The following is a 27337-nucleotide window of genomic DNA, read 5'->3' as shown; positions in this document are numbered from 1 at the left end:
ATTTTACTTGCACTTCCCACTTTATCTGAAATAACGCTACATTCATTTCAACACTGAAAAGAGGGGTTAAAATACAATGGGAATGTTCATGGCAAGATTACATGAGTAGTTCCTGACAGCCTCAGCCTGTTCAAATAGGTAATTTAAAAAGCATTAATTACTGATACTACTCATAAAAGCATTTATATTCATTACTTGCTTCAATTTCTTCATGGAATTCATGATTGTTCTTCTCTTCCCCACCTTTCATTGAAGTTTCTTTTCTTTGACCATGAAGGTCATACATAACCACACACCGCCTACATATCTGATGTTGTTTCATTCTTTGCCCCTCTGCAACCTTTCTCTTAATTGGTCTTTTTCACTTCCTTCATGCTACTTCCCACGCTTGGAATGGTGTCCTCACATCTGCCAACTATCTGAACTCTTATTTAAAGAAAAAAAGAAACTAAAAATACCCTTTCACTAAATTCTTGCTGACTTTTACATGTCACATGCGCATCCATACCACCTTTTGCCTGAACTGCTGTACTTCAAAAGTTGAAGCAAGACATAAAGTGTCTTGTGCAGTCTTTGGAGCACAGTTTAAAGTTAAGCAATGTGATTAGATTGTGATAAGCAAAGGGGACAGAAGGGCATTTGAATAATTTACTCTAGATGTGAATGAAACTTGAGAAGTTTCAGACTAAACTGAGAAAAATAAGTTGTGGGCAAATGTGTCATTTCTGCATGGGTGTGGGATAATAGTATATAATGTTTTTTTTTTTCTTTTCTTGAGGCATCACTTCTGAGAACGAGCAAGAAGTGAAAAAATTATCATCTGAGACTGATTTGGAGAGAGCTGTGAGGAAAGCTGCCTTAGTCATGTATTGGAAATTAAACCCAAAAAAGAAGAAGCAATTAGCAGTTTCTGAACTGCTGGAAAACGTTGGGCAAGTTGACAATGAAGGTTTGTTTATGAACTGATTTACGGTATTGGTAAAATACATACTTACAAGCAGAATACAGCTAGAAAGTTAAAGATTCTATAAACAATCAGACACGAGATAAAAGTAAATGTATGACGTACTTAAGAAAAAGTAACAATGTTAACAACTCTAAGTCTCTTTTAATACTGTGTTCTCTGGACCAATAAAATTAGTTCAAAAAGGCCCGCCAACTCTTGCTTTAAGTTGTAATTCAGTTAAGCACTCATACAAGCGACCAAGTATTAAAAATATCTTCATTTGACACTTGCTGTCCTTGGAAAATAAATCTTTTATGGCTTTGACTTTTTTCCTTAACAGCATCCTGATGATATCTTACTAGATATTTCAATTTACAAACCTAGTCTTCAAGATGCCTGGCTCACTCCACCGTTATGTCAGTATGTGTTAGCTATGTCAATGCCTTTTCTAATAAAGTAATAGGAATACAGAAAGCTATATAGCCACCTCTTACCTGTTTATAGGTATATTTGTCTCTTCCTGACTTTGAAGAGGTACCATTCTCCAGATATCGCAGCTTAAAGAACATTCCAGTTATTGTTTGATCACTTTAATTGACTGCTTTGACTTTCCATAAACTTCTGTTATTGAACCAGATGGTGAGAAGCAACCTGGCCCCGTCCCAAAGTCGGTGCAGAAGCAGAGAAGAATGCTGGAGCGATTAGTGAGCAGTGAATGTAAGTGCATGCTGCTGTTTTCAATCTTCGCCTGTGGTTTTGGTTTCTATTTTGTTTTGCTAAGCAATTTTGTGCTGCCAGAGGTAAGACTTTATAACAAGTTTGGATTGCTATAAACTAATAGTGTCAATTTATTATATGTGCAAGATAAATAACTGATCTGCATGTGAACTCACCGAAGACATCACCATTACAATCAAATTGTCAGTGATTAGTATACTAAAAGGAGTTTGCGTGTCATTTGTTGTATTTATATTCTTGTCCTTTCAGCACTTACCAGTCTATTCAGCAAAAAAAATTTTGCACTTTCAATAATCTTTTTTTTAGTTCTGAACTGTAGTAAGCTTTCTGATTACAATAAAGGGAACTAATTATGAAACCATTTAATGCAGACAGATCCTTCATTCTATTTGCCTTGCTTCTGTTTGCCATTGCCTTATAATTAATGTTTGTCTTTTCATATTTGTTCAAGCATTGATATAGGAAAGATGCACCAAGATATTTCTTTCATAACTTAGGGGCAGCTTAGTTCATATAGTGGGGAGAATTAAACCGCTCAACACACACAGGATCAGACTTGTAGACCTAAATCTGCGAGTTTTCTAAGATATGGTGGGGTCTTGGAATTGAAATAAAATTCTGCCTAGCCTCGCATACCTAAGAAATGCTGATATGCTGCTGGGCCTTCAGGAGGAAAGTCGAATTGTTAAATTAAGAAAATGAACTACAAGCAGCATGTGTAGTTTTTCAAGAATGTTATCTAACATAAGGTTCAATTAATCATTGTGGGGGGAAAAAATCTCACTTTCTTGAAATGCAGCAGGTCTTATGAAATAGTTCATGTGCAATTTAGATCAGTTCTTGAAGAGCACTTTAAAATGTCACAAAGCATGTTACTTACTAATACATCTGTAGTTGAGAATACGTGTAACTAAATCGTTTTATGTGGATTAGTGAGCCAAATCTAGGGGGTTGCAGGTTTAAGCTCCCTGAAAGATTAGATTTACATTTCATTAGGTCAGTTTGGCCTTTACCTTCAAGGATTGTGTTTGTTACACAGGTGACTTCTGAAAATAACATTCCTAAGAAGAGTGGAGCATTTCAGTTTCACATTAACTTTCACAGAAGTAAAAGAGGAGGGATGCGTGCCTGTGTGTACGAGTTAGGGAGTAGGTGATGGGAGAAATAGTATTTAGGAGACTAAGCTTCTGGTCCTATCAAAACTTTGGTGAGAGTAGGTCAGCTGTTCTTACAACTCTTTGCCACTTCTGGAAAGCTAGAAATAGTCGTTCAAGGGTAAGACTGTTGTGTTTCATGGTCTGCTAATTGTATCGTAACAAAGTTGTATCTGGGTTCATTGGAGCTACGTTCCATTGGTGCTTAAGGGATGACACTAGTGTTCTTTCCATCCCTTAGCTGAACTGGCACGTGCCGATAGAGCGTGAGTGCAAAGCAAGTCATTTTGTTCTCAATTCTTCAGTAATTCAAAGGGTGTCAGAAAAGGAACTGGCAATTTTTTTTTTTTTTTTTTTTTTTTTTTTGGAAGGCTTAAATGGCAGATAAAATAACAGGAGAGTAAATGAACCTACATGTAAGCGTAGGCAGAAATTGATGTGCATATTTTTCTTTTTCTACGGTGGATGGGGGAGGCAGGGGAATTTGTCATAACCAAATTGAAGAAAAAAAATCTATGAATAATAAAGTACAATCTACAACATACGTGTTTTATATCAATTTAAGAGACACTTGGGTGACAAAATACTAATAACATTTAAAAACGAAAAGTTTTCATCAAACACTTAAAGTAGGAGTTAAGCTGTTCGCCCTTCTCTAGAGAGCTTTTATCTCTTCATAGCTGAACAAGACAGCTGTTACTCCCCAGCACTTACTTCTCTGATCTTCTGAGTTTCTCCATTTATCTTGCCAGCGGGAGATTCTTCCTTCAGTTTTATACATTGCCAATACTTGGAAGATAATTTGCAGATATCTGATCTGGGCTATCCTTAGTGGAGGTATAAACAGAAGATTAGAGCTGATATTGTCGATGGACAGTTGTTGCATGCCGGAGAGTGTACATGTCATTACATTTGATAGGCCATCTATACATAGTAAGTTGATAACTCCTTCCCTCTCTGGATGTGCCACCATCCTGTAAAAGTGCCATTAAGGAATTTTTGTGAGGTTCTAAGTATGTCTGCTCATTCCACACCAAAAAGATTGTCTTACCACTCTATATATTATCACAATAAGACAAGAAATATAGATGACACATTTGGTATTAGGCTTGATCTGAACTGCACCAAGACAGCTAAGGAGGCTCACCGATTTCTTTCTGTTGCCTTACAGCCTGTGAATGATAAGAATAGTTAGCAAAAATAAATCCTTTATTGTTTCTTGGGAGGCATGTCAGATGGTATTTTGTGGGACATATGGGTTCATGTAATGAGGGGGGAAAAAATAAAAACACAAGTTCAAGCAAAAGGCAACATCCATGTTGCGAGATTAAAGCAAAAACTATTTTTCTATTGAATTCTTTTAGCATCCCCGTAGCAGCTATCTTGACACAAATACTTTATTTTGTTCTGTATCTACAGTATTTTCAATGCTGATTTATTTATATGTAAACTTCTGTAAATGTAGCATTTTTTTAAATTAAAAAATAGTAGGCTCAAACCCACTGATCCTCTGATTTAGAATTTATTGAAGCTGTTCAGTTTTCTTTCTCTTTAAAATCTTGAATTAGTATTAAGGAGTCCAGCTTTCATATCTTTGTATCAGCTGACTAGCTAAACTTACTGTGTAGGAGGTGTGTTACAGATTTTTGTCATTCAGAACTCTTTCTATCTACAGCAATGTCACTTGCTTTAGTGTATAGCAAAAGGTTGCCATTAATTATCCTCCTTTACAAACGACATCAAGCTTGTCTACCACAGAAACTAGCTAATCCATGCTAATGTAAGGCTGTGAAAAGAGACTGAAGCAGCATATAAATCATCTTCTGTCTTACAGCATCCCTAGAGTTTTCGGAAGTAACCTCTTGCCTCCCTTCTACTCAGAGGGGGGGATAAGGATCTTCCAGGGCAGAGTGATAAATTTTGTCTCTGTGTACAACTGCACAAAGTATATTCTGTTGCTGGCTATCTGGCTTAGATCACAGTTGATACAGTTTGTATAGCCACATAGCGCATTAAATTAATACACTGTAAGTAATCTGTATTTAGTCTTGTAGATATGAATAATTGGGCATTTCCCATAATTATGTGTGTAACTTCTGAACTCAGAAAAAGGACTGTTAAATGCCAAATCAAAAGCCAGTTTTCCAGTTAATAAAGTACAGATAATTCATTGCTATTCCCGTACAATCCTTTATTTTCAATGTGGCTTCTAGTTAAAGATTTCTCTCTAGAAGTAACGAAAGATATAATAACTTCTGATTTAAAACTGTGTGACCTAATCCAGTAGTCTTTTTTTTCCTTGGAATACTTGCAGATACACTACTCTCTCTCACTCTGTGCTCCTACGTACTGATAATATAAACTTACCTGCTGGTCTGGCAAGATTTAGAGTAGTCATATACTGCTGGAACAAGCAGCTTGTTTTCAGCACAGATTTCAGAACAAGTTGCAAGGTAAGCCTGTGTTGTCAGTAGTTCAGTTTTTGAGGCCCAGAGTAGCTCATCTTTAATACCAGGAAAGAAAATTCCAACTCATAATCTGTACAGTGTTGTAGTGATACTGTTTACTCAAAGTCTTCATTTTATCTTTTAGCTAAAAAATTTATTGCTTTGGATGACTTTGTTGAAATTACCAAGAAGTATGCAAAGGGAATCATCCCATCTAACCTGATTATGCAGGAAGAGGAAGACGACGAATTGGCAGGGAAGACTCCTGAAGAGTTACCCCTGCGACTGAAGGTAAAAAGACAATACTGAACAGGTTATGTTGAAAAGCTCTTAAGTCACGCATTTCAGACAAGACGGAGGTGACTTGCATTTGACTCTCAAAGCTGAGGTTTAGTCTATATAGGTCACTACAAGAATTCTTGATATCATTTCTTTTTGGACTTCACCTATAAGTTTACAGTTTCATGTATATGAGGCATATATTTAAGAAAAAGGGATAACGATTTTCCCTCACAGAGGGCAATCTACCTTCATTACATTTCAGTGAGAATTTAAATGTCCCTATCATAACTGCTGTATTTTTTTTATTATAGATGTTATATGCTTCATATCTTTCGTACTTAAACAGGAGCAAGCAGGTGGGAAAGATTATCCATAGCCTCAAGGTGTGAAAAGGTTCTGTTATGAAGGAATTCAAGAATAGTGGAATTTGCTGTTAGTGATTTTTCTGTATAGATACTCTTCTAGGTAGTGAAAGGAGAAGGGAAAATTAAGGTGCGTCCATTCAATACTGGTGTAAATTTCAAGCAAGATAGTTGAAAGTTTCAGGCAAGGGCGTTTCTAGCTGCTGATGTGAGAGTTTTGTTTTTGTTATAATTGTTGTAATTTTGTTGTCCCCAGTGTCATATGGAGGGGTGGGGAAAAAAAGCAGGGGGGGCAGGTTGAGTGGGGTATCTCTTTTCAGTCTTTGGATAACTAATATTCTGAAGGAGATGCATTCATGAAAAACACAGACATCTTTGCTGAAGCATTCTTAGCCTTTTCCTTGAACTAATTACTATAAAAGCATAAGTTCTGGGAAAAACATAAAAACTATCTTTTTATGGGGGAAGGAAGATTGTTTGCAGCATCTGATGTGCAGATGCAACATGTGTTTGAAAAATCCTGGACCTTTTCATTGGTCTTGTGTAAAGTGTGTTGTTGGCCATAAGGAGAGGATTCGATTCAGCAGTTCCACTGTTGTCTGGTGACTGGTGTTGGAAAATGGCGCATGGGATAGGTAGAATTTTTAAATCCTCTACGGTTACTGTTGTGGGGTTAAAAGAATCCATAAACATGTAGTAATTATAGTTAAAGATATTTCTGCTGCTTCCAAACCAGATTTTGACAGCTGCATCCCTAGGTGTTTGGGAGGAATTGTTTTAAAGATAAACTATAGCTGTAAAGACTTCCTGTTAGTGCATATGAATTATATACACCACTTCCTGTAGTGTATATGCATATCAGAAGGTATAGCATAGTCCTTGCAAAACAGTGACAGTTAAGTGCTTTAAAGCTGCAGTACTCACAGCTCAAGTAATGACTTAAGACAGTACAGGACTGCAGCTGTGTAGTTTATCTTCAGTATGAAGTTAGCGGAGCAGAGTATTTGACTAGGAAGCCATTTAATTGTATGTGTCAAAGGTAATGAAATACATCTTTCCTGAAATCAAAATCGCCTCTGAGCTTCATCTGACTGAATTAATCAAAATAGAGCTAATAATCTCAGACAAAGTAATCTCATTTTATTGGCAACATTTGTCTGAAATATAAATCTCTTCATGTCAGCTGAGGTTAGACAACTGACTGCTGCTGCTTCAGCTAAGAATATCTGATGTAAAGATATGAAAATGCTCATAAATAAAATTCTTCTTTCTCTCTTTCCAGGTTGTAAAATATCCACTTCATGCCATTATGGAAATTAAAGAATACCTTATAGATATTGCATCAAAGGCAGGAATGCATTGGCTGTCCACCATTGTTCCAACTCACCATATCAATGCTCTCATCTTTTTCTTCATCATCAGTAATCTGACAATTGATTTTTTTGCCTTCATTATTCCATTAGTCATATTCTATTTGTCCTTCATTTCTATGGTGATTTGCACACTGAAAGTCTTTCAGGACAGTAAGGCTTGGGAAAACTTCCGCGCTTTGACTGACTTACTGCTTCGGTTTGAACCCAACCTAGATGTTGAGCAAGCTGAGGTGAACTTTGGATGGAATCACTTAGAGCCATACATTTATTTTTTACTCTCGGTATTCTTTGTCATTTTTTCCTTCCCTATAGCAAGCAAAGATTGTATACCATGCTCAGAGTTAGCTACCGTCTCGGTTTTCTTCACAGTGACAAGTTACATGAGTTTAAGCACATGTGCAGAACCTTATACACGAAGAGCATTAATGACCGAGATAGCAGCAGGTTGCTTATCTCTATTGCAGGTATTGCCTGGGAATTTTGGCTACTTGAAATTCTTAGGTAAAACCTTCTTTACTGTTCCTGTAGGCCATTTCTTTGTGATAAATGTAAGCATCCCATGCCTTCTGTTTCTGTACTTGTTCTATCTTTTCTTTAGAATGGCACAACTACGGAACTTCAAAGGCACCTACTGCTACCTGGTCCCGTATCTGGTCTGCTTCATGTGGTGCGAACTCTCTGTGGTCATTTTGCGGGAGTCCTCTGGCATTGGGCTTGTGCGTGCATCAATCGGTTATTTTCTGTTTCTCTTTGCGCTCCCAGTGCTAGGTGTAGGCATCGCACTGATGTGTCTTATCCATTTCATTAAGTGGTTTGTGTCTCTGGAGCTTGTGAAAATTGTAGTGACTCTGGTTTTGTGTGCTGTTCCTTTGCTCTTGCGATGGTGGACGAAGGTTAACTTCTCTGTGGTTGAAATGGTTAAATCCCTCACTCGAAGCTCAATTGTGAAACTCATTCTGGTGTGGATTACAGCCGTAGTGTTGTTCTGTTGGTTCTATGTATATCGATCAGAGGGAATGAAAGTTTACAACTCCACCTTGACATGGAATCAGTATGCTTTCCTCTGCGGACCCCGGTCTTGGAAGGAGACTAACATGGCACGTACTCAGATTTTATGTAGTCACCTGGAAGGACACAGAGTGACATGGACTGGGCGGTTCAAGTATGTGCGTGTTACGGAAATCGACAATAGTGCAGAATCTGCAATAAATATGCTTCCACTTTTTATTGGCGATTGGATGAGATGCTTGTATGGTGAAACCTACCCTCTTTGTGACCCCAAAAATGTTACGCTGGAGGAGGAAGAATTGTGTCGTCTCAAGTATTTGACAAAGCATAACTGCCACATGAAAATGTTTGATCGGTACAAATTTGAAATAACTGTGGGCATGCCTTTCAGTAGCAAAAATGGAACCAAGTCTATAGAGGAGGATGATATAACCAAAGATATTGTGCTGAAGGCAAGCAATGAGTTTAAAAAAGTGTTGTTGAACTTGAGGCAAGGAAGCATAATTGAATTCAGCACAATTCTGGAGGGTCGTCTTGGCAGTAAATGGCCTGTCTTTGAACTGAAAGCAATCACTTGCTTGAATTGCATGTCTAAACTCTTACCTGCAGGAAGGCATGTGAAAATAGAGCATGACTGGAGGAGCACAGTGCATAAAGCCATTAAATTTGCTTTTGATTTTTTCTTCTTCCCATTCCTGTCAGCTGCATAATGAGTTCTTGTATTGGTTCAGTGGTATCTTCAGTGTACGCTGCATTTACACTACCAAAGGTTTGGCTGCTTAAAAGGAGGGGGAAAAAAAACAAACCACCACCTTGCTGTAGCAATGCTCAAAATGTATGCTGATGTAGAGCATTGGCTGAGTTTTATAAGTGTACACACCGTATACTGACTTTAAACCCTGTATGACTGAAGTAATATATACTAGTCTAGTATTGTAAATGAATGCAGGAGGTTGCTGCTGACTAATTGCATGGAGACTGTTTTGTCCAAAATGGATATATATTTGCCTGTGGTACGACACTTAGATGCATTCACTTGCTCGATGTTAAAAGCACTTTACTCTTTAAATATTCACAACGTGCCCATTTGTATTTTCACAGGTATGACTTAGAATAGGTAGCTGACAACAGCTTATGTTGCATATGTTGCTTGTATTTATTTGGTGTTTTCTAGAAAAAAAAAAAGTGATCTTATAGTCAGTACCTCGTGGTGATATCTGCCTACAGAACTTACTGTTTCACTATTTGTCCAGAAGATAGTGACTTTAATGGTTTGGTTTCATTTTGTTTTTGTTTTTTTTTTTTTTTGGAAGGGCACACCAGTTCACACCCCAGCAAGGTTGTAAAAAGTCCTCAAGCTTCCATTTTGCATTAAATATTCTGGACAAAATATTCTGTTTGTTCTGATTGGTTATGATAGCTACATATATGACACTACAATATAATCCATGCTGGAGTGTGAAGGACAAGCACCAGAGAGTAAGGCTGGTATTGAGATGGTAATGGACAAGCCAAAGCAACTGAAAATAGTACCTAAAAATCTACAGTGGAAACTGAAATAGTATGTTTGTATAATGGTTTGTATTGTGCAAATAAACTTGATACAAACTTGAATTAAACGGGTACAACATTTGTTCATTATGCTTTGGTATTGTGAGCAGTCGTTTATGTTGCACTGATAACAACTTTAACTGAAAAATACCATTTGGAATGTTTAAAATTTTTAGGTCTGAGATACTTGCAGTTGTACTTCACATTATTTCAAGCTATCAGTAAAATTGGAGTACACCAGGTGAAGTTTTTGTAGCTGTGAAATCCAGATGTGCTCCTTACCCCTGCTTTCATTGGGACTTACTACCTTTTTTGACCATTGGATGACAGTGTTTCGCAGATCCATCACGCTGTTTCCCTGGCTGCTCTTCCACTGATGGTGCATTATTAGGTCCTACTTGCCTTTGCGTCTGTCGTCACTGCGGGGTTGGGGCAGGGTGGACCATTATCAGTGGAAACTCTTGATAGAGAAGGGGAAGGTTTGGGGAAAATGAGGCACCTGGCTGCACTCTGACTATGAGCACCCTCCTGATCATCACCCTGGGCTGCAGCTGGGAGGAAGCCGAAAGCACCTACAGGGGTGTTGCCTGGTTCCCAGCCAAGCCTGACGCTGCAGGGCAGAAGCCACTGCCATCCAAAGCCACGTAGTCGTGTTTGAGCCCATCAGAAAATCTATAAAGTAGAATTGTGTCTTCCAGGTGCTTCTATTTTGAAAACTGTCAGCCATCTCTCTGTTTCCACCTGGGGAAAAGAAATGCTGTAAGGTAGCAGGTAAATGCAAATTTTGACGTAGTTTCACTTTCCTGCTCCCATTTTGGCTGAAAATGAGCCAAATTTAGCCCTTTCTCCTCCTTTCATTAGAACGTCCATAGGCTCCTTTGAAATATCTAAATATTCTTCCTGGCTCTGAAACTTGAGCACAAAAGATGCGGATTATTTTTTTTCCTTATATACACATAATTGTGAAACTTCTATTCACATGTTTGTCAGGAGAAAAAAGGCAACGGTCTTGATATTCAGAACTAGTGTTAAAAATTCTTCTGTTTTTAGCTTTTACTCTTTGTAAGGATGTCAATTTACTGACTTGCTGTGGTGCATTTTGAAGAAGTTATTACATACCCTGAAAAGGACAAATTGACTGAAGTCAGATGTGGGAAGTCTTGCAAGAAGAGGGAGAGTATTTTTTTGATTTCTTTAGAAAGAGTTGCTTTTTAAGACGAGAAAAAGTGTTACTCTAGGTACCTCAGTTCCCGGCTATAACATATTATCGATATTATTGTTATGAGGCTTAACTCCAACAACTCTGAGACTTCTCGTTCAGCCTTTTCTGAGCAAATTATATGGGGATATTGGCATATAACTGTTATATTTAGAATTATTGGCTAAAACTCTCTAGTTCCTTAGAAGGGGGGGAGCTCCCTCAAGGATATTGATACCGGTACTGGTCAAGTTCCAAGTTATACAATTCCCCTTTATGCACTTAGGTGAAAAACAACCCCTAAATTAGCTAGATCCTGGGAAGACTAATTCACGTGCTCTGTAGTGACAGGGTGATGGGGACAGTTGAATTTGTCAGATGCTTCTTTCCAACAGAGGTGGGAAGTTCTGAGCACTAGCCCATAGGAGGTCATTTTTCCATACGTTTTGAGCTCTTCTGTGTATCTGAAAAGGAAAAAGGAAGTAAATTTGACTTCAAGACCTTCAAATAATGCCAGTTCTCAAGTGTTCCTTCTTGATCCTTTAATATTTTTATGGAAAAAGGCATACGTTAATGGTGACATAATGGCTAGGTACTCCATTTTCTCGTCGGTCTGGTGTTCGGTGTTCTGAAACCTTTAGCAAATAAATCTCTTCTACTAAACCATATCTTAGCTGACAAGCACAAAATCCCTAATACTTAATGAGCAATTGCAATTCCAGGCAAGGTGTTTTTTTGCAAAGGGTGTGTTTCTATCTGCTTCACATCTTGTAAGCAAACAGAGCACAAAATAACTTTGTTCCACTCGTGTGTGCCACAGCTCAAGATTCCAAACCAGTCCATCCTCTAGACTGGAAAGGAGAGAGTCAGAATGTGGCAGCTGCTGTTAACTATTCAATTAATCCTACATTTATTATTTTCTTACTCACTTTTGAAGACATGATGAATTATAAACAGTTCCAAAGATAGGTGCCCTTTCTCTAGGCTGATAATTCAATCTTTTGAATTGGTATTAATTAACTGAAGAGGAGGAGGAGGATATTACATGGCTATTGACACATCTAAATTAGCTTCAGCTGTTCTGTTGTAAGCTCAGCTTTAGCATTTAGAATATACAGAATTTAGAGTAAATATTCATTATTTGAATTTCATCCTAAAAGTAACAAGAAAAAGTACTGCTTGTTCTCCAAACTGGTACATTCTTCTATAAGCACAGAAAACCAAGAAAACACATGTAGAAATTCTGAATAATTTAAGAGCCCACTCTGGAATGACTAACAGCCTCTTGCAGGAGGCAAGAATGCAAAGAGTTTATACGTTGTATTTTGGCCAGTACTTCCAGAGAAGGAAATCTGTAGGAATCAGGTGTGGTTTTATTTCCTAGAACTAACTGGTTTTCTCTTAAGTGCTATAAAATAGCTATTATTAATTGTAAATTTGCTTCCTTTTTTTTTTTTTTTTTTTTTTTTTGTACTACAGGGTAATAAGAACACTAGCAGTGGGGCAGCGCGGTGCTTTCTTATGTTCCTACGCAGCCTGTGAACTTGAGCCTTCAACATAAAATAATATGCCCCTTTCCAGAGCACCCCCATGTCTGTCTGCCTTTTGGCTTCTCTATTTTCACTGAAAAAGGCAAAAGGAGTTTCAAGACTGTGAATACTTTCTTAATACTTTTGAAATCCATTGCAGCCTTTCAGGGTAAGGGTCACCTGCAGTAACAGATGAAGGAGGTTAAGAGAGGCTGCGCTCTGATCTCAGTCTCACAGTTGCAGAGAGATATGAAGGAAAACCAGCAGCTCAGTCATTAAGTTAGAAAAATATTAATCCATGCAGCAAAATTTAGGTGGCGCTCACCAACTTGTAAAGAGACATATCTACCCGCTCTAGTGATTTCCTACATACGTGCAAATGTTACTTAAATACAAATAGGATGCCTAGAAACCAACCAAACAAATTACTGTTTATATGTGTTAATGAAGCTGGTCCATTTGTTTTCATATTATTGCTCAAAAGATTTAATTAGCCTCTCTTCTGGAAAAAAAATAATCATTAGCATCCTGCAACTTCCTCTTATAAATTCTAGCCTGATGCGGAAAAGATGAGAGTCACCTTCCCATTAAGGAGGGATGTTTGGCACTGAGAAAACTTGTGTTTTCATCACCTCTAATAAACTTGAACTTCGGGTTTTGAAGCAGAAAGGGAACATAGAAACACTGCTTGCAACCTTCCCTCGCAAAGTATTTTACATGACTATAGGAAGAAATACACAGAATATGTATCTTCCCACTGTCGGCTGCAGGCAGCATCTTCTGTAAAATTGCAGCTTCACAATACTCATTTCAGCATTTTCATCCCACAAAATATTTCATTGAAATTTGTGCAGTAAGCGGTGTGTTTTACTGCACATTCTGATTTGAGTACTGAGTTTTTTGGGGGTGTTTCCTCTGAGGGGCTGCAACTGCTTGCGTTGAAACAGAGGATCTTTGCGATCCTACTGAAAAAGGATACGATCACGCATCCCAAAATACAATAAATAGAAACAAAAGAGCAGGAAGTTTTTGACAAACGGCTTTTTACCCAAGAAGCGTGTGCCCAGCCCATGGGTAACGTCGGGAATATCTGTGTATAATATAGAGGGTGAGTGCATACATTGTTTTGGGTTTTGTACCAGAGCCACTGGAGACCTTGGGTTGCCCACACCCACGTAAACCTGCCCCTAGAGCTTTCCTGACGAAGCAGTGTGTCCTCTGGTCTAGCTTTTAGCTGTCCCTCCCTGACCCTTGCCCTCTGGTAGACTCTTTTAGCCTTAACTGCCCTCTCCCTGTTTCCCAGGTGACCTGTGAGTTGGGATGTGAATTCCTCCTGAACAGTCTCAGTTTGCAACAAGGAAAATAAAGCAGGGAAATTCTGGTGTCTTCCCATGCGTTCCCACTACTCCTCCTGAAGAACACGCAGGTTTTCTTACAGTTGCCTCCAGACAATAGGCCACTATCTTCAAATTCCCAAAAAACTGAAGCTGTGCTCCCAGGGCAGGGACAACACTAATAATTCAAGTGTGACTTGGCAGCCCAGACATTCACAGCCTGGCCCAGGTTCATAGGTGTCGTCCTGGGGACTGGTGGCAACACCTGCTTGAAGATGGTTTGCTTTGCTTCGCTTCGCTTCACGCTAGCTGCAGCAGAACCGGTGTTCCCTGTGGTGGATCTGGCTGGATCATCTGCCCCAACACATTTACAGCCTGCTGCATCCTCCTGCAGATCCCCATTACACAGAGAAAAGAGAAGGCTCTACCAAAGGTTTGTGACAGCTCCAGCGTGATGGGGGCTGGATTTACCAAGGGAGGCTGCATTCAATTAGTTTTGAACTTTCCCACCTGCCACCAGTAACAAAAGTCAGGCCAGGTGACGTGCAGGGATGCCTATGCCAGTGCCATGGTCTGCTGCTGCCTCTCCTATCCTGGGACCGGCGCTGGTAGGAGCTCTCTGCAAGGAGACGGTAAGTCTTGTGATGGCACGGTGTGGGTGGGATTGCTGCTGTGAAGGTCAAGGCTCAGCGGTGAAAAGGCACCTTGTACAAACTCTGTGAGGTGACAGCAGCTGCTGCCCAGGGCAGCAAAGTGCTTTCATGGTGCTGGGCTGTTCAGGGGGATCCCTAACTCCCACAGAAGGTGCAGGGCTGTATTGCACCACCTGGAGGGCTTTGGTCCTGGCCAGGAGCCCTGTTGCTCCTGTGTGCAGGAGCGGGGTGTCAGCGTGGGCCATTCCTGCTCCCAGGCAGTGCAGGGGGTCTTGCTCCTGGTACCATTTTTTCTGGTGCAACTTTTGTTCTAATCACACCATTTTTATTAAGGTGTTGGTATCTTCCTGTTTGTATCTAGATAATGTGCAACAGGGTTTGTTTTTTTAAAAAAAGGTCCATTTGGAGAGGAAACTCTCAGATGGTTTGAGTTTCCTGTCTTCTTCTCCTGACTGTATAGATGGAGTCTTAATTTAAGATGTTCTGCAGCACCTGAAATTAGTCCTTGAGAATACTCCTCTCAGTACTTGCCTTTATCGCTTGAGTTGTACGATGTAGAGAGAACAATGTAGATTTGTGAAACAAGCATCACACCGCCAAAGCCACTTGAGTCCATGCACAACACGAGTTCAGGTGTTAGAAAGAGTGTGGCTGAAAACAAGCAAACAAACAAACTTGGCAATAGGAGAAATACAATATAAAAGCAGAGGGAATGGTGCGATGGGTCGCTCTTGGGAAGCTCTTATTTGACACACTGGCACGTGACACTAGTGTCACGCAGGTTCATTGCCAGCTCTTAGGTGCATCCTCTGCTCATGAGGTCAGACTGCAAAGTCCACTCGACTCGGACAGGAAGGGAATTTAAATGGTTACACTCTATGAAGAATAACGTGAAGTAGATTTGCACGTAACTAGTTGTGTGGGTGTATGGCGGTCAGAATGTGATCTTAAAATTTAGTGCCCTGCCTCTTAATGTAAGTGGGCAGTGGAGTTTTTGACCTGTGCGATGATGTAAAGCATTTATTTTTCCATTTACGTTTCAGCATTAGCCTGCACGGCCGCTGCTGTTCTGTGGCTAAATATTAAGCAGGCTCTCCCTCCAGACCAGCACACGGCTCCCCCCACAAAAGCCAGGGAGAAAAGCTTTTGTCTTAAAGCCTGGCAATTTGCCCCAAGCGCGGTCACGCTGCGAGCTCTGGCTGGGCAGACGGGAGCCCCGGGGCTGCACCTTCTCTTCTCCCCCAAACCCTTTCCCCAGCACCCATCCTCCCGGCTCCGGCCGAGCCGCAGGGTGGCCACTCCGCAGCCCCTGCCACCGCCCCTGCGGCTGCAGTTGAGTTCCTGCAGTGTTGCCAGTGCATCTGATTTTCTTCCCACTCTTACGACAGGTGAAATCTCTCTTAACCCTGTTCCTGAATCTTATAATTACAGGTCAGTGTACATTTCAGGAAAACAAATTAGTTTTAAGAGGGAGTGCACTTCATGGGTTAAAAACCTAAGCTTGACTTAAAAGCCCTCCATTTTATAGCCAAGCTTATAGCTTCATTTCAGTTGGCATTTCATTAGGTGTGAGGCTGGATTAGTCAGTGTTAGTGACATCTGCATTGGCTTCGTGGAGACGTCAGTGAATGATGTACGAAGGTAATTAACAATTCACGTTTCCAGTCTTAATTATTGGCAGAGATTTAGTTCTCAGCTGCGGTTCGGTGTAGGATGCCAGCAGCATGGCAGCACAGGCCATCACCCAACTGCTGATGAGTGGTACCTCAACATGTGTTCTCTAAAAAGTCAGAAAACTTAGTCCTGGGGAGCCTGGGTTATGTTCTGCTCGTTTAGGGGCAATTATATATGTTTCATTAACCTCCAGAGAGAGCACAGATTTGTCTGGAGCCTCTGTGCGCTTGTTTGCTTTACCTATCCTGTACTTCTTGCGAGAAAAAGAGCACTTTCCAGTTTTGCGCAGGGGACACGGCCTTTGGCGGGTGAACTCGTCACCCGTGTGGTTTGTCTCCTGTGCCATCAGATGGCACTCCAGGTTCACGCTGCGCTTTCTCTCCCTCTGCTGCTGTCTCCAGAGGGCACCGCCAAGGAACAAAAGAATCGGGTGCTGGTGTGCTGGTTTTACTCCATTTCGGAGAGGAAAAGCCATTAGAAAAATCTTTTCTGAAACATAGATAACCATTTGTAGACCCAATTCCTTCTCCCCACCCCCCCCAGTTACAATGTTACGCAAATGATGAGCAAAGGCATCGCTGCAGAGTGTGTCTGCAATCCAGGACCGTGAAAATGGAAAAAGAGATCTATTTTTCCTTGTAATAGAATCCTGTGTAATGATAAACTAACAGTTATCGGAACAGCGCATGGCAAAATGTGTGGTCTGGCTGCTCTGCAGTTCAGCATCTTTTTGAGAAGGTTCCTGTCCCTTAAGATCTTTTAACAGAAATCTGACAGCGTTGATCTGCATTGTTTGCTTCTGTCGTAATGTGAGTGGTGACAACAGGCGGTCCTGACGTCCCTTCTGGTGGAAACTCTGTTTTCTCCTGTCTCTTCATGTGTTAGATGCCAAAAAAAAATAATCAGCGCTCATCACAGCTTAAACCTTTTTATTAACCTTCTGTGACCTGAACAATAAGAAACAGAGAAAATCTGTGGCAGAGTTTGATTAAAACCTAGGTAGAAGACGTGCTGCTTTAAGGGAAATTCCAGCTGCAACTCTTGCTCGAGATCTCCGTGCACTATAAATTAATGCATAGATTTGGGGAAAGCAGAAAGGTTGTGTCAAAATCACGCACCAGGTAAAGGTTGATAAGAGAAACCCTGAAAGACCGAATTTTCATCTTTTACAGCTCAAATAGAGAGATGACAGCAGGTGGCTACAGACTTTTTGTTCTATTTTTGAAGCTGGTAGGATTTTTGTGCAATAATAGCAAGTTTGGCATCAGAACGGGCCTTGCAAATGTTGCTGTTAACCACAGGAGATGGCAGAGCTTGACAGCAGGAGCTGTGTCGTGCTAAATTGGAAAGGGCTTGAACCAAGCCCACAAGACCCCCTAATATCTCAGAAATCAGTGTGTGTTGATCTCAGTGTGGCCTGTCTTTATCTGAAGCAATTTCTTCACTTTAAAGAGTGAGGCATTTCAACAAAGCATCTCTTCTGCAGTTCCCCCTCCTGTTCCTCCCTCCCTATTCAGCGCTGGTGACAGCCGAGATGTTTCCACGACAACAAGCCATGCTATTGCCTCAGGTGACAAACTACAACTTCAATAAACAATCACCGAAAATAGCTTCAAACAATTAATTAGGTAATGAAAATGTTATTTTAATAGGGATTAGACACTTTGGAAGTAGTCTACAGACCGAACGCTGATCAAGAGTCTGTCTACAATCAAAGCTGAAGCCACCATCTGAAGGTCAGGATGGTTATCACCACCTGGATACTCCAAGAGCCCCCTCTATTTTTAAAAAAACCTTCAAGTTCAAAACATATTCAAGCAAAAGGACGCAACGCCAAACAAGTTTGTTTTTTTCGTTTGGTGCTAAATTTTGTTCAAAGTACATACTGGCAGGAAATACATTGAAGGAATTACCAACTTCATCCCCAAAGGCAGCCCGTGGCCAGCGCGCTGTTTGTGCCTGTGTCCCCGCGCCAGCGTGAGAGACGGGTGATGAGCCCAGCAAGTGGTTTTGCAATAAATGGATTTTTCAGTCTTCTCTTTACAGAAGATGCTTTCCTAGAGTCATAAATGGATGATTCATAAATCTCTCCTAATGCTGCTTCTAGTAACAGCTCAATTGATCTTCAATCGTTGTTTAAAAAGTGAATCTCCATGGGAGTGTTTCAGTCCTGTAGCCTGAAGTTTCTCTAGCCCAGGGCAGCTCTTCTCTCTTGCAGCTTGGAGGTAACACAGTCTTTAAGCGCAGGCGGATACGCTGAGTACATACACGTGCCTTATATAGCACGGGTACTCTTTGGGACCAGTAATTGTTCTGGCAGAATTTGCTTTTTGCTTCCATTTTTCTTTAATTATGATATCAAGTTTCTGCAGTGTAGTGCCTCTATGAGGCAAGAGCAAGAAAGACAACGGCTGCCACCTTTCTGCGTCCCATAAGGTCTGTGGGTTTTTACAAACACCCGCCTTTGCAGCGCCAGGCGTGCTCCCACTCCCTTCCGAGGCTGGTTATGGACGATGGTTACGGGTTGAGACGTACCTTTCTGCGCAGAAAATTTTCAATCTGTGGATGAGGGACTCTGCACCGCTCCTACTGAGTGCAGCTACTGTCAGCACGACGTGGATCAGGTAGTTCAGAATGATGTAAAACACAACATAATGTGCATTAAAAGCTGGTGAGACTTCTTTTACAGAGAGCTTTTAAGGCAGAAAATGGTGATTTATCTAAACTAAGTTTTGCAGAAGCCCTGTTGGTTTTCTTATAACTTTGTCAGGTCGAGGATGAAATTCAGGTTTGCTGCAGGCATGGTAAGAACATCTCACAGGAGCTGTTGTGGGGGGTGTTCACGTAAGGCAGAGAGAGGCCTGGCTCTGCTCTCTCCTGGCCCAAGTCTGTGGAAGAAGAGGACTGAGGGAAAGGTGTATCTGAATACTGATAATCAAGGTATTACCCTGGAAGGGAAATGATCGCATTTCTAAGTTGTACAAATCAGGGAATAGATGCTGCATCACCACGTCTCACGTAGGGCGATCACAGCCCTGTGCCTATTTCACTCTGAGTTTTCATCATGGAACTTCTTTATTTCCCCTTGGAAACTCTTGAAGATCTTGTTTTGGCTCCTGTGGGGATGAGACCAATATACAAAACCTAAGGGTTTCTCTGCAAAAAGATGCCTTTTCTCCACTCACTTCCCACAAGAGACCAAATGATGCAGGTAGGGGCCATAACAGCACCCGACGCGTCTATGCTGGGGAGGGAAACGATTCTCACGGGGTGACTTTGGCAGGTGGATGTGCACAGGGCGGCCGCGTCCCTCCTGGTGAATCTCCGGGAAGGCTTTGTCCCTTGTACATGACAGTCGTCTCTTTGTGGTGGATTTTTTTTAATTGAAGGTTTAAACGGTTAAACTGCTGTCTTAATGCATTTGTGGTTGCTAAGATACAACCTCTCCGATTCTGCACATCTTCCACTTGAAATATAGTATATTGGCAAATGGGGCTTTCCTCTCTGACCGCTCTGGAGACAGAGGGATCACAGGGCACTTACCATTATGCCAATGAGAACCTGCTGCTGCAGCCTGCAGAGCCTGCTGTGGTTGGTCCAGTGCTGGGACTCAATGGGATTTTAGTGGCTTCTGGCTGCTGGATGTGGCCCAAGGAGGAGGCGAAAGGGAGAACGCGGGGAGTCACAGGACGAGGTGGCAAGAAAGGCAGTGCGGGGAGAGCGGCAGGCAGCGCGGGGGCAGGGGAGGGGGGACAAGGCTGGGGATGGACCGTGCAGAGGGAGCACAGGAGATCTTTCTGGCCCCTACTTTAGACAGCTTCGGACTGCAGCTCTCCTTCCCGAGCAAGACCCACCTTCTCCCCTCTTTTATAATGAAGGGTGGATCTTGGGAGAGTCTGGGTTTGGGACTGGTTTGACGGGACTTTGGGGATAAGTTGCACGAGGCGAGATTTTTAGCAGCTCCGCAAAGTGATTAGGAGGTATCAGATTTAAAAGTAGCGCTGGATTCCCGGAAGTTCATTAGTAATATGACAATAGCAGCTCAAAATAGACAAACTTTTAAAAAAGAAGCCTAGCTGAGCCCTACTTGTTCACAAAATATGTGGAGGAAGGTGGTATAAAACAGTGCAGCTTTTCTCTTATTTCATACTAAAATAAGTCTTTACCTGCCGGGGTTGCAGAGGGTATTTTTAACATATTGACAGAGTGCAATTGATGCAGGAACATCTATCCAGGTCTGCAGAAGCCTGGATCAATAGCTGTGAGAAATGGAGACCACAGCTGTTGATCTCGGAGAGGCGTTAGCAGAGATGTCAGAGGACGATAATTGAACTGCCAACGTTCTCCTCCCCACCTCTTCCACCAGACAATCCAGGATGTGCATAAATTTACGGTGAGCGTTGTCTCCTGTATCGCAAAGATACCACAATGCAAAACCTCTGCTTCCTTCTGCATCTTCCCACTAAAGTGAGAAGGAGCCTGGTCCAGGGCACCCAGCAGAGCTGGTGGGGATGTTTAAACCCCGCCAAGAAGAAATGGAAGCGAGAGGCTGCCGGGGCTGGGACACTGGTACAAGTTACTGACAGCAGGGTCTCACTCGGGTGTCTTGCTTGGGCAGCATTTCTTTTATAGGTAGAGCATGGAAGAATACCAACCTCTTTGCCCCCCAATCTGACACCCTAATTCCAGTTTCAAGAAATTCCTAATTATCATTTGCAGTGAATTTTTCCCTAGAGCTGTTCCTCCTGTTGGAGAAACGATGATGAAGCCACAGAAGGTGGTGATTGGGTTTCTGGAGTTCTCCAAGCTCAGTACTCTTCTCCCTGCAGCGCTGTCAGTTTATCACCAGTTGAAGCATTTGATCCTGGATTTAATCTGTTGGGGATCCGTTGCGATGCCTTGGATCAGGCTGCTGCATGAGACACACACGTGCTCCTCGTATGGCCAATACTAGCCTTAAAACAAGGGGTGGCTGCCCAGAAAACCACCCTGCATCCTCCAGTTGAGTCGCTATTGTAGGTTTTATTCTTTTGAGCAGCCACGTTATAAAAAGAATATAGAGCGTCACCATGATATTAAAATATCATGATTAAAATAATTGTTTAATGGAATTGTTGGTTTACGGATCTTGTCCTACTCATTGACTGTCTCCACTTGGCAAACGGTAAGACAAGTAATTAGCTGTACCTAATTACTGATCTGTGTTCATGGGAGCTTTATAGCTGAGGGAACTGAGGCGTTGGCTCAGTCAGATGCTTCACATGAAACGCTCTGCATCACGGGACAGATGTAGGATCTCTAAGTGCCTGAAGAGTTGTGCTCACTTTCACGTGAATGGAAGTTTGATCCTCAGCCAGCTTCAGAGAGAAGGAAAAAACAAAAACATTTCCAAGAAAAGGTTTCTCATGGTGCGCTCTGAAAGCAGCGCTTTCCAGTGTGCATGGCAAACTGTCCTGCACACAATATCCGGACCATTTCATGGCTTCACAAAACCAAGGAAACATACCCTGTCACAAGCAGCTTATAAAATTAGGCCCAAGTTTTTGACTCTCACCCACTCCAGTAATCCTGTTGCCTTCTGAGGTTCTACCACATGAGCAAGGTAAGTGAATTCATGCTCTAATTTCAGCCTTAATGCAATTTGTTGAGAAGACTGCAAATGGAAAAGGATTATTATTGGGAGTAGGGGCAAATTGGTGATAATAATGTTACTGAAAATTGGACATAGAAGGCGAACAATCCTTATACTTGCCCTCTCATCAGGGATTAATAACCACAATGTTGGAAGGCTCCAAAGGGCTTAACTCTGCCTGAAAGCCAGACAATGTGCTGGCCGCAAACGGGAGAAGCAGGTGGCTCATGCCAATATCCCCCTTCCAACCCATAAAGGGTTAAATCGCCGTATGCAGCTCCTAAGTATGCGTGTGAAAATTTGAAAAGTGTGCGAGTTAGCCATCTGGCTCCTGCTCCTACCGGGTATTTGGGGATGAAAAGGGAAACTTGAAAGGTAAATAGTGTATTGCTTGATGTGTTCATTTTCAGCTGAGATTTCCCTCTCCGGTGCCTAGTCATATTTGTCCATCTAAATGAGCGGGATTGACTGTGTCTTCCCCAGAAAAAAAAAAAAAAAAAAAGTGGAGAAAAAAAAAAAAAAGAGCATGTAAGCTCTGGGAGAGCTGTGCAAAGCGACACACTGCTAATCCAACAGCTGAGGCAAATTTATTCTGGTCTGCATCCAGAAAAAGGACTTAGCCTGTCAGTGTCAAACTCGTGTGTGCTGATGCCCAGGCGGGTTCTCACACCGCGGGGCTCTGTGCAGAACATGCAGGCAGGGGCAGCTGCCTCAGGCTGAGGAGAGCCCAAGATCTGGGGCAAGCACCACATCAGGGATCAGTTTGGACTGGGGAGAGAACGCTTGCCCAGCCTTAAGTGTGTATGCCAAGCCAGCTTTTCTTTTTCCTTCTTCTTCTTTCTTATTTTTTTTAATTTTCCCTGGAGCAGAGGTAGAAAGAGAGCAGTGGGAGGGGAAGAGGGACTCTGCTCTGCTGGTAGCCCTCTGGTTTGTCACCTGGGCCAATGTTTGTCTCATTTGGGAGACCAGGCCTGGACACATCCCACACGCGGCCTCATGGTCCGCTGCGCTGGAAGGTCTCCAAGCCAGCCAGTGATGACACATGCCATTTTTTTACCCTGTGACTGTGTCCCTTCACGTTGCGCCTGTCTCTTATTCCATCTGTAGGAGACTGAGACTCAAATCCTCTAAAGTCTATGAATAGAGGAAAAAGCTGGTCTAAGGTGTGAACCAAAAGTGTATCAATCAATCATCTCCGGCTCTGCTGTGACTGCACACTCTTCATCACCCTAAACCCCCAAGGCAGGCCCATCCACGGCACTGTTGTTACTTCTCCAGCTGCCACAACACTTCAGGTTCTTCTCCTGTGAGTCCCGATCCCTGTGACTCTTCCTCCTTTGTAAAAGGAGCTAAACAACTCTTTCATTATCTAGCTTCAAAATAAGCTGTGCCTTGAAGTCATCTATTTATGCCTTTTTGGTTGTAGTTTTATTGAAAAAGCTGGTATTAACATATTTATATTTTTATTCAACAACAGTTAGCTAATTTGTGCAACACAAAGAATGCAGCCATGAACAACAGCTTTCAAAACAATCATCAGATTTACCAACTTTACCATCACTTACTCTACACCACTGAAAGCTCAAACTAAAAAGAGAAAGAAAGTTGGAAACGTTCACAATGACGATGTTAACTTTCCATACATTCAAGAAACCAGGAAACCGATCTGTGGTAGTGACGTCACAGACAGGAATGGAATACTGGTCTTTGAAAGGTTTCTGTTTATTTCCTCTATAATCACTTCACGGTATTTTGGTTGGGTATTTCATTAGTTCTATAAAGCTCCGAAGATATATTTCTTTCTTTAATTTCAACATGTTCTTTTTGGTACCCAAAGCTGTAACAGAGTAAGGTACTTCAAATTAAAAACAAAAAATTGTCGTATTAAGATCTGCTTTATAATAAGTTACTATAGAATCTTACTTGAGAATGTTAAAAGCTAAATATATGTTTTACAGTACTAGCTGTAAATGCCAATATGAGCTGATAGCGTTTTATTTTTTTTTTTAGCTGCAAAGGTTAATGGAGGAGGCCAAAAGTCAAAGAAATTGTATGACACCCTTGAAGCAGTAGTTTGGCATTAACAAGTTTTCTATACAATTTACCACATTCTTAAACCTTTTTACAAGGAAGAAAAAAAAAAAGGAAAAGCGATTTTGTTAAATTTCATTAGAATAAATATGTACATATACTGTCCATGCCTGCTTCAGCATACAGTATTTTATAAAGAAACATTCCTCATTCCCTTTAAAATGAACCTACACATTTCATACCGTATGTGTTTAGCGTGGCTGGAAACTGATGCACATGCGGCTGTGCTTCTACACACAAAATATACAGCGTTGGTCTAGAAAACTTCAAACATACATGTTTCATGTGTTGTGTTAAGAGGCCATATAAAAGCTGTGGGCTTTGTTTTTCTTTAGTTCTTGTAAGCAGATTTTTACCCACTCTTTCCCTCAAACCAAAATATAAAAGCATGCAGATCCCTTCAGCTGTCCGTTCTCCACTTACCAAGAAATCAGCGCGTCATGGCTTAAAGACTTTTTTTGCTGAGGAGTTTTAACATGGGCAGATTACCACGTCATCTGAGTTGTGCTCTTTTATTCATGGTTTGAGGAGAAATCCTTTGGGATATTAATTTTTTTCTGCCTGAGCTGTTAGGGATGCAGCAGAGCTTTCTTTTCCTGGATTAAGAGGACTCCCTGCCCACTGCACCCTTCCCATACAATCCCTGCACACCCTACACCCATTGCGTGTACCTTCCTTTTCCGTTTACATCATTATTCATTTTAAAACAGAAACAGATCTAACATTGTGTGGTATGGAGGTTTTGATTTTTCGTGTTTCTCCAGGAATAATTTTGTCGCCCAGCAGTGGACTCATTTAAAAGCGTTAGAATTCACTGAGCAGGGCCGCGTCTCACAGTACCATTCTTTTTTACAGGTACAGATACCACGGCATTGCCCGCGTTCCCCAAAGGCCAGGATTAAAATAACCATGCTGCCATCAACAGGCGAGGGACTTTCTGAAGTGTCTAGCAGTGATGTGGCTTTGTCTCCACTGAAGGCGATGGTTGCCTTCAAGGACAGTACTTCTAGCCAAGGGTTTCCAGAACTCCAACCCCCAAACGGCAGGACGGGTTTGTGTGTTACCTGCCAGGCTACGTCTGAGCAGCCAGTCCCTCGGGAGTGCCAACACCACGGTTTTTCAATAGTTCTCCACGTGACGAAGATATTAGTTACTGTTTTAAACAGAGCAAAGAGTTCTACGAACTTCTAAGATCTACAAACTTCTTAAAATAAGCTGGCTGAGTAACTGTGCCGTTCTGTCACTTATTCACTCAAGAAGTTGAAGCACAAAGTTAGTAATGTGAATAAATAAATAAATACGAGGGTGTTGTAAAGAAGGGAATGGGATGGGTTGTCAGCTTTTCACCAGCAGGGATTCTGCTTCCAGTTATAATTGTCATGAGGCCCCCTCCAACGTGCCACGTGCTCCAAAGGGATGTGGCTATTCATTCACTCAAACAGGCTTGGCTTAGTTGAAAGTCAGGAAAATGTTACTAAAAAAAACCCCCAATAATCAAGAGACTGAGGCAAAAAGCTCTAACAATGTGGTAAATGCTGTGGGCTGCAAAAGCAGGCAGTGCACCAGAACAGCATGGTCCTGCGAACCACTGAGACGCTCGGAAGGACTGACGGGGGTTGAGGAGTCTCAGCCCTCCTCAGGAACGCCCCCAAAATGGATAAACACCCCTGTTTGTTTAAAGGAACCAATACAGACCACAGAACTGGATTTGCAGTCGTGCCTTTTACTCATACAGTTGCAGTGATGGAAAAGAGTTGGCTTGCCACCAATAATGATACAGGCTGAGGGATGAAAGGATGCAACCTACAAATCCCACCACAGAAGCCACAATTTTTGTGAAGATCACATCCTTCTACAACTCTCAAGAGGCTGGTTTGCAAATATAGAGGGATATTGATAAATCTAGTGCATTTCTGAGTTCACTTTATCCTGAAATATGTACAGATTGTTTGTCGCTGCTATAGCAATGATGTTCTCAGTTGGGTGCCACGCTGTGTGCAAGATCTTCTTTGTAAAGTCCAAACTGTCAACACTGATGTCATCTTTCCTCCGTTTGCCTCCGACGCAGACTCTCCGGGGCTTAAGAATAGCTCGTGGTTTACTGCTCTCTCGGGATGCCTCCAAGGTAACATCCCGCTTGGTATTTCGGTCAAACATTCGAAAAAAGTTGTTATATGCACCTGTCATTATCACACTGTAGAGAGAAAGAGAGAGAGAGAGAGAGAGAGAGAGAAAACAAAGACAACATTAAACAGCAGCTTGTGGGATGTCTGGGTCAGGCCAGTTGAGATTTAACCTTAAGATGAGGCATCTTCTGGTTTCATCTGGGAAAGCGTATAAACCAGGATATTTCCCCAGTACTCCCAAAGCGAACGGTTCGCTTCTACCAATGTGTTCCCCTTCCCTATTGCAGCATTCAATGAAAATTACAGGTACCCCCAAACTGGCATCCTGAAGCATGCACAAATGTCAGGACCATCACGAGACTGACTTCCCAAGACAACAAATGTAATATGCTTTAATAACTTATTTTTAATTACCTTCCAGCTTTTTATGAGCTCTTAGGGGTCATACATTTCAGGTTTTTTTCTTTCTCCAGAGCTTTACCTTTTCCAACAGCTGAGATTTTACCATGATTTCAGAAAAAGTCTTTAAAAAAAATTTCCAAGTATTTCAAACCTTGTGATACAATAGCAAGATTTAGTACATAATTACGTATTTTAGTATTTTGAAGAAAGGTGTTTTGAAAGGTTTTGAAAAATCGCAGAGTTTGCACAAGTAAATTTATTTCCCTTCTGAAGCCATAGGCCTTGCAAGTCTCAACACCATTAAAATTTTTATCTATCTGTAACGCTTGTTAGAATTAAACACATTGATAAACAGGACTCTGTCATCTCTTGTACGGAGTTTGAATGAAGCTTCAAGTCAGGATATATTTCTGGGTCTGGGAGAAAGGGACAGAAAACATCCCTTGATCTGTATAAAAATTACCCCATTAATCAGCTTGTAGTTTGAAATAATGGATTGCCAGTTGCTTCATTCCCCCAGTCCCTAGGGGAGGATATTTTGTCACTAACTTTAATGAATTCAGGATTTCATCCATGGCCCTCAGGTTATTGGATTAGCATAATCACGGGTTTCAGAGCCTTGTTCGAAAGCTCATCCCCTGTGAACTTTTTCCATATGTGAAACCAGGGCCACACTCTACTCTCCTGTCTCAGCCCCAAATAGGGCGTTTTTTTCTGAATTTCCATTCTGGAAGGGGAATCCACCCTGAACAGTCAGGTCTCCACAGGAAAAGCCATACCCTTCTAAGACTCAGGCAATCAGGAGCTATTTGCCTTTCCAGTACAGCCCAACAGAGC

The 27337-nt window shown here is 41.6% G+C and overlaps 2 protein-coding genes across 12 annotated transcripts in view; one reads left to right on the top strand and one right to left on the bottom strand.

Moving 5' to 3' along the window:
* The window catches only part of WFS1 (wolframin ER transmembrane glycoprotein), a 34512-nt gene extending 24561 nt beyond the window's left edge, over positions 1-9951 (top strand). For both annotated transcript variants that reach the window (XM_063336725.1, XM_063336726.1), the window contains exons 5-8: positions 779-949; positions 1583-1663; positions 5431-5576; positions 7212-9951. In XM_063336725.1, the coding sequence (XP_063192795.1) occupies positions 779-949; positions 1583-1663; positions 5431-5576; positions 7212-9020 (2207 nt within the window). In that variant the 3' untranslated portion in view covers positions 9021-9951. The remainder of the gene's footprint in view (positions 1-778; positions 950-1582; positions 1664-5430; positions 5577-7211) is intronic.
* A 13346-nt stretch (positions 9952-23297) lies between these two features.
* PPP2R2C (protein phosphatase 2 regulatory subunit Bgamma) overlaps positions 23298-27337 on the bottom strand; it is a 198409-nt gene continuing 194369 nt past the window's right edge. For all 10 annotated transcript variants that reach the window (XM_063335825.1, XM_063335826.1, XM_063335834.1 and 7 more), the window contains one exon: positions 23298-26166. In XM_063335825.1, coding sequence (XP_063191895.1) covers positions 25875-26166 — 292 coding nt within the window. In that variant the 3' untranslated portion in view covers positions 23298-25874. The remainder of the gene's footprint in view (positions 26167-27337) is intronic.

This window comes from Chroicocephalus ridibundus, chromosome 5, assembly GCF_963924245.1.
Source record: "Chroicocephalus ridibundus chromosome 5, bChrRid1.1, whole genome shotgun sequence".
Lineage (NCBI taxonomy): Eukaryota > Metazoa > Chordata > Aves > Charadriiformes > Laridae > Chroicocephalus > Chroicocephalus ridibundus.
Note: the sequence above shows the minus strand (reverse complement) of the source record. Positions and strands in the feature narration are given on the sequence as shown.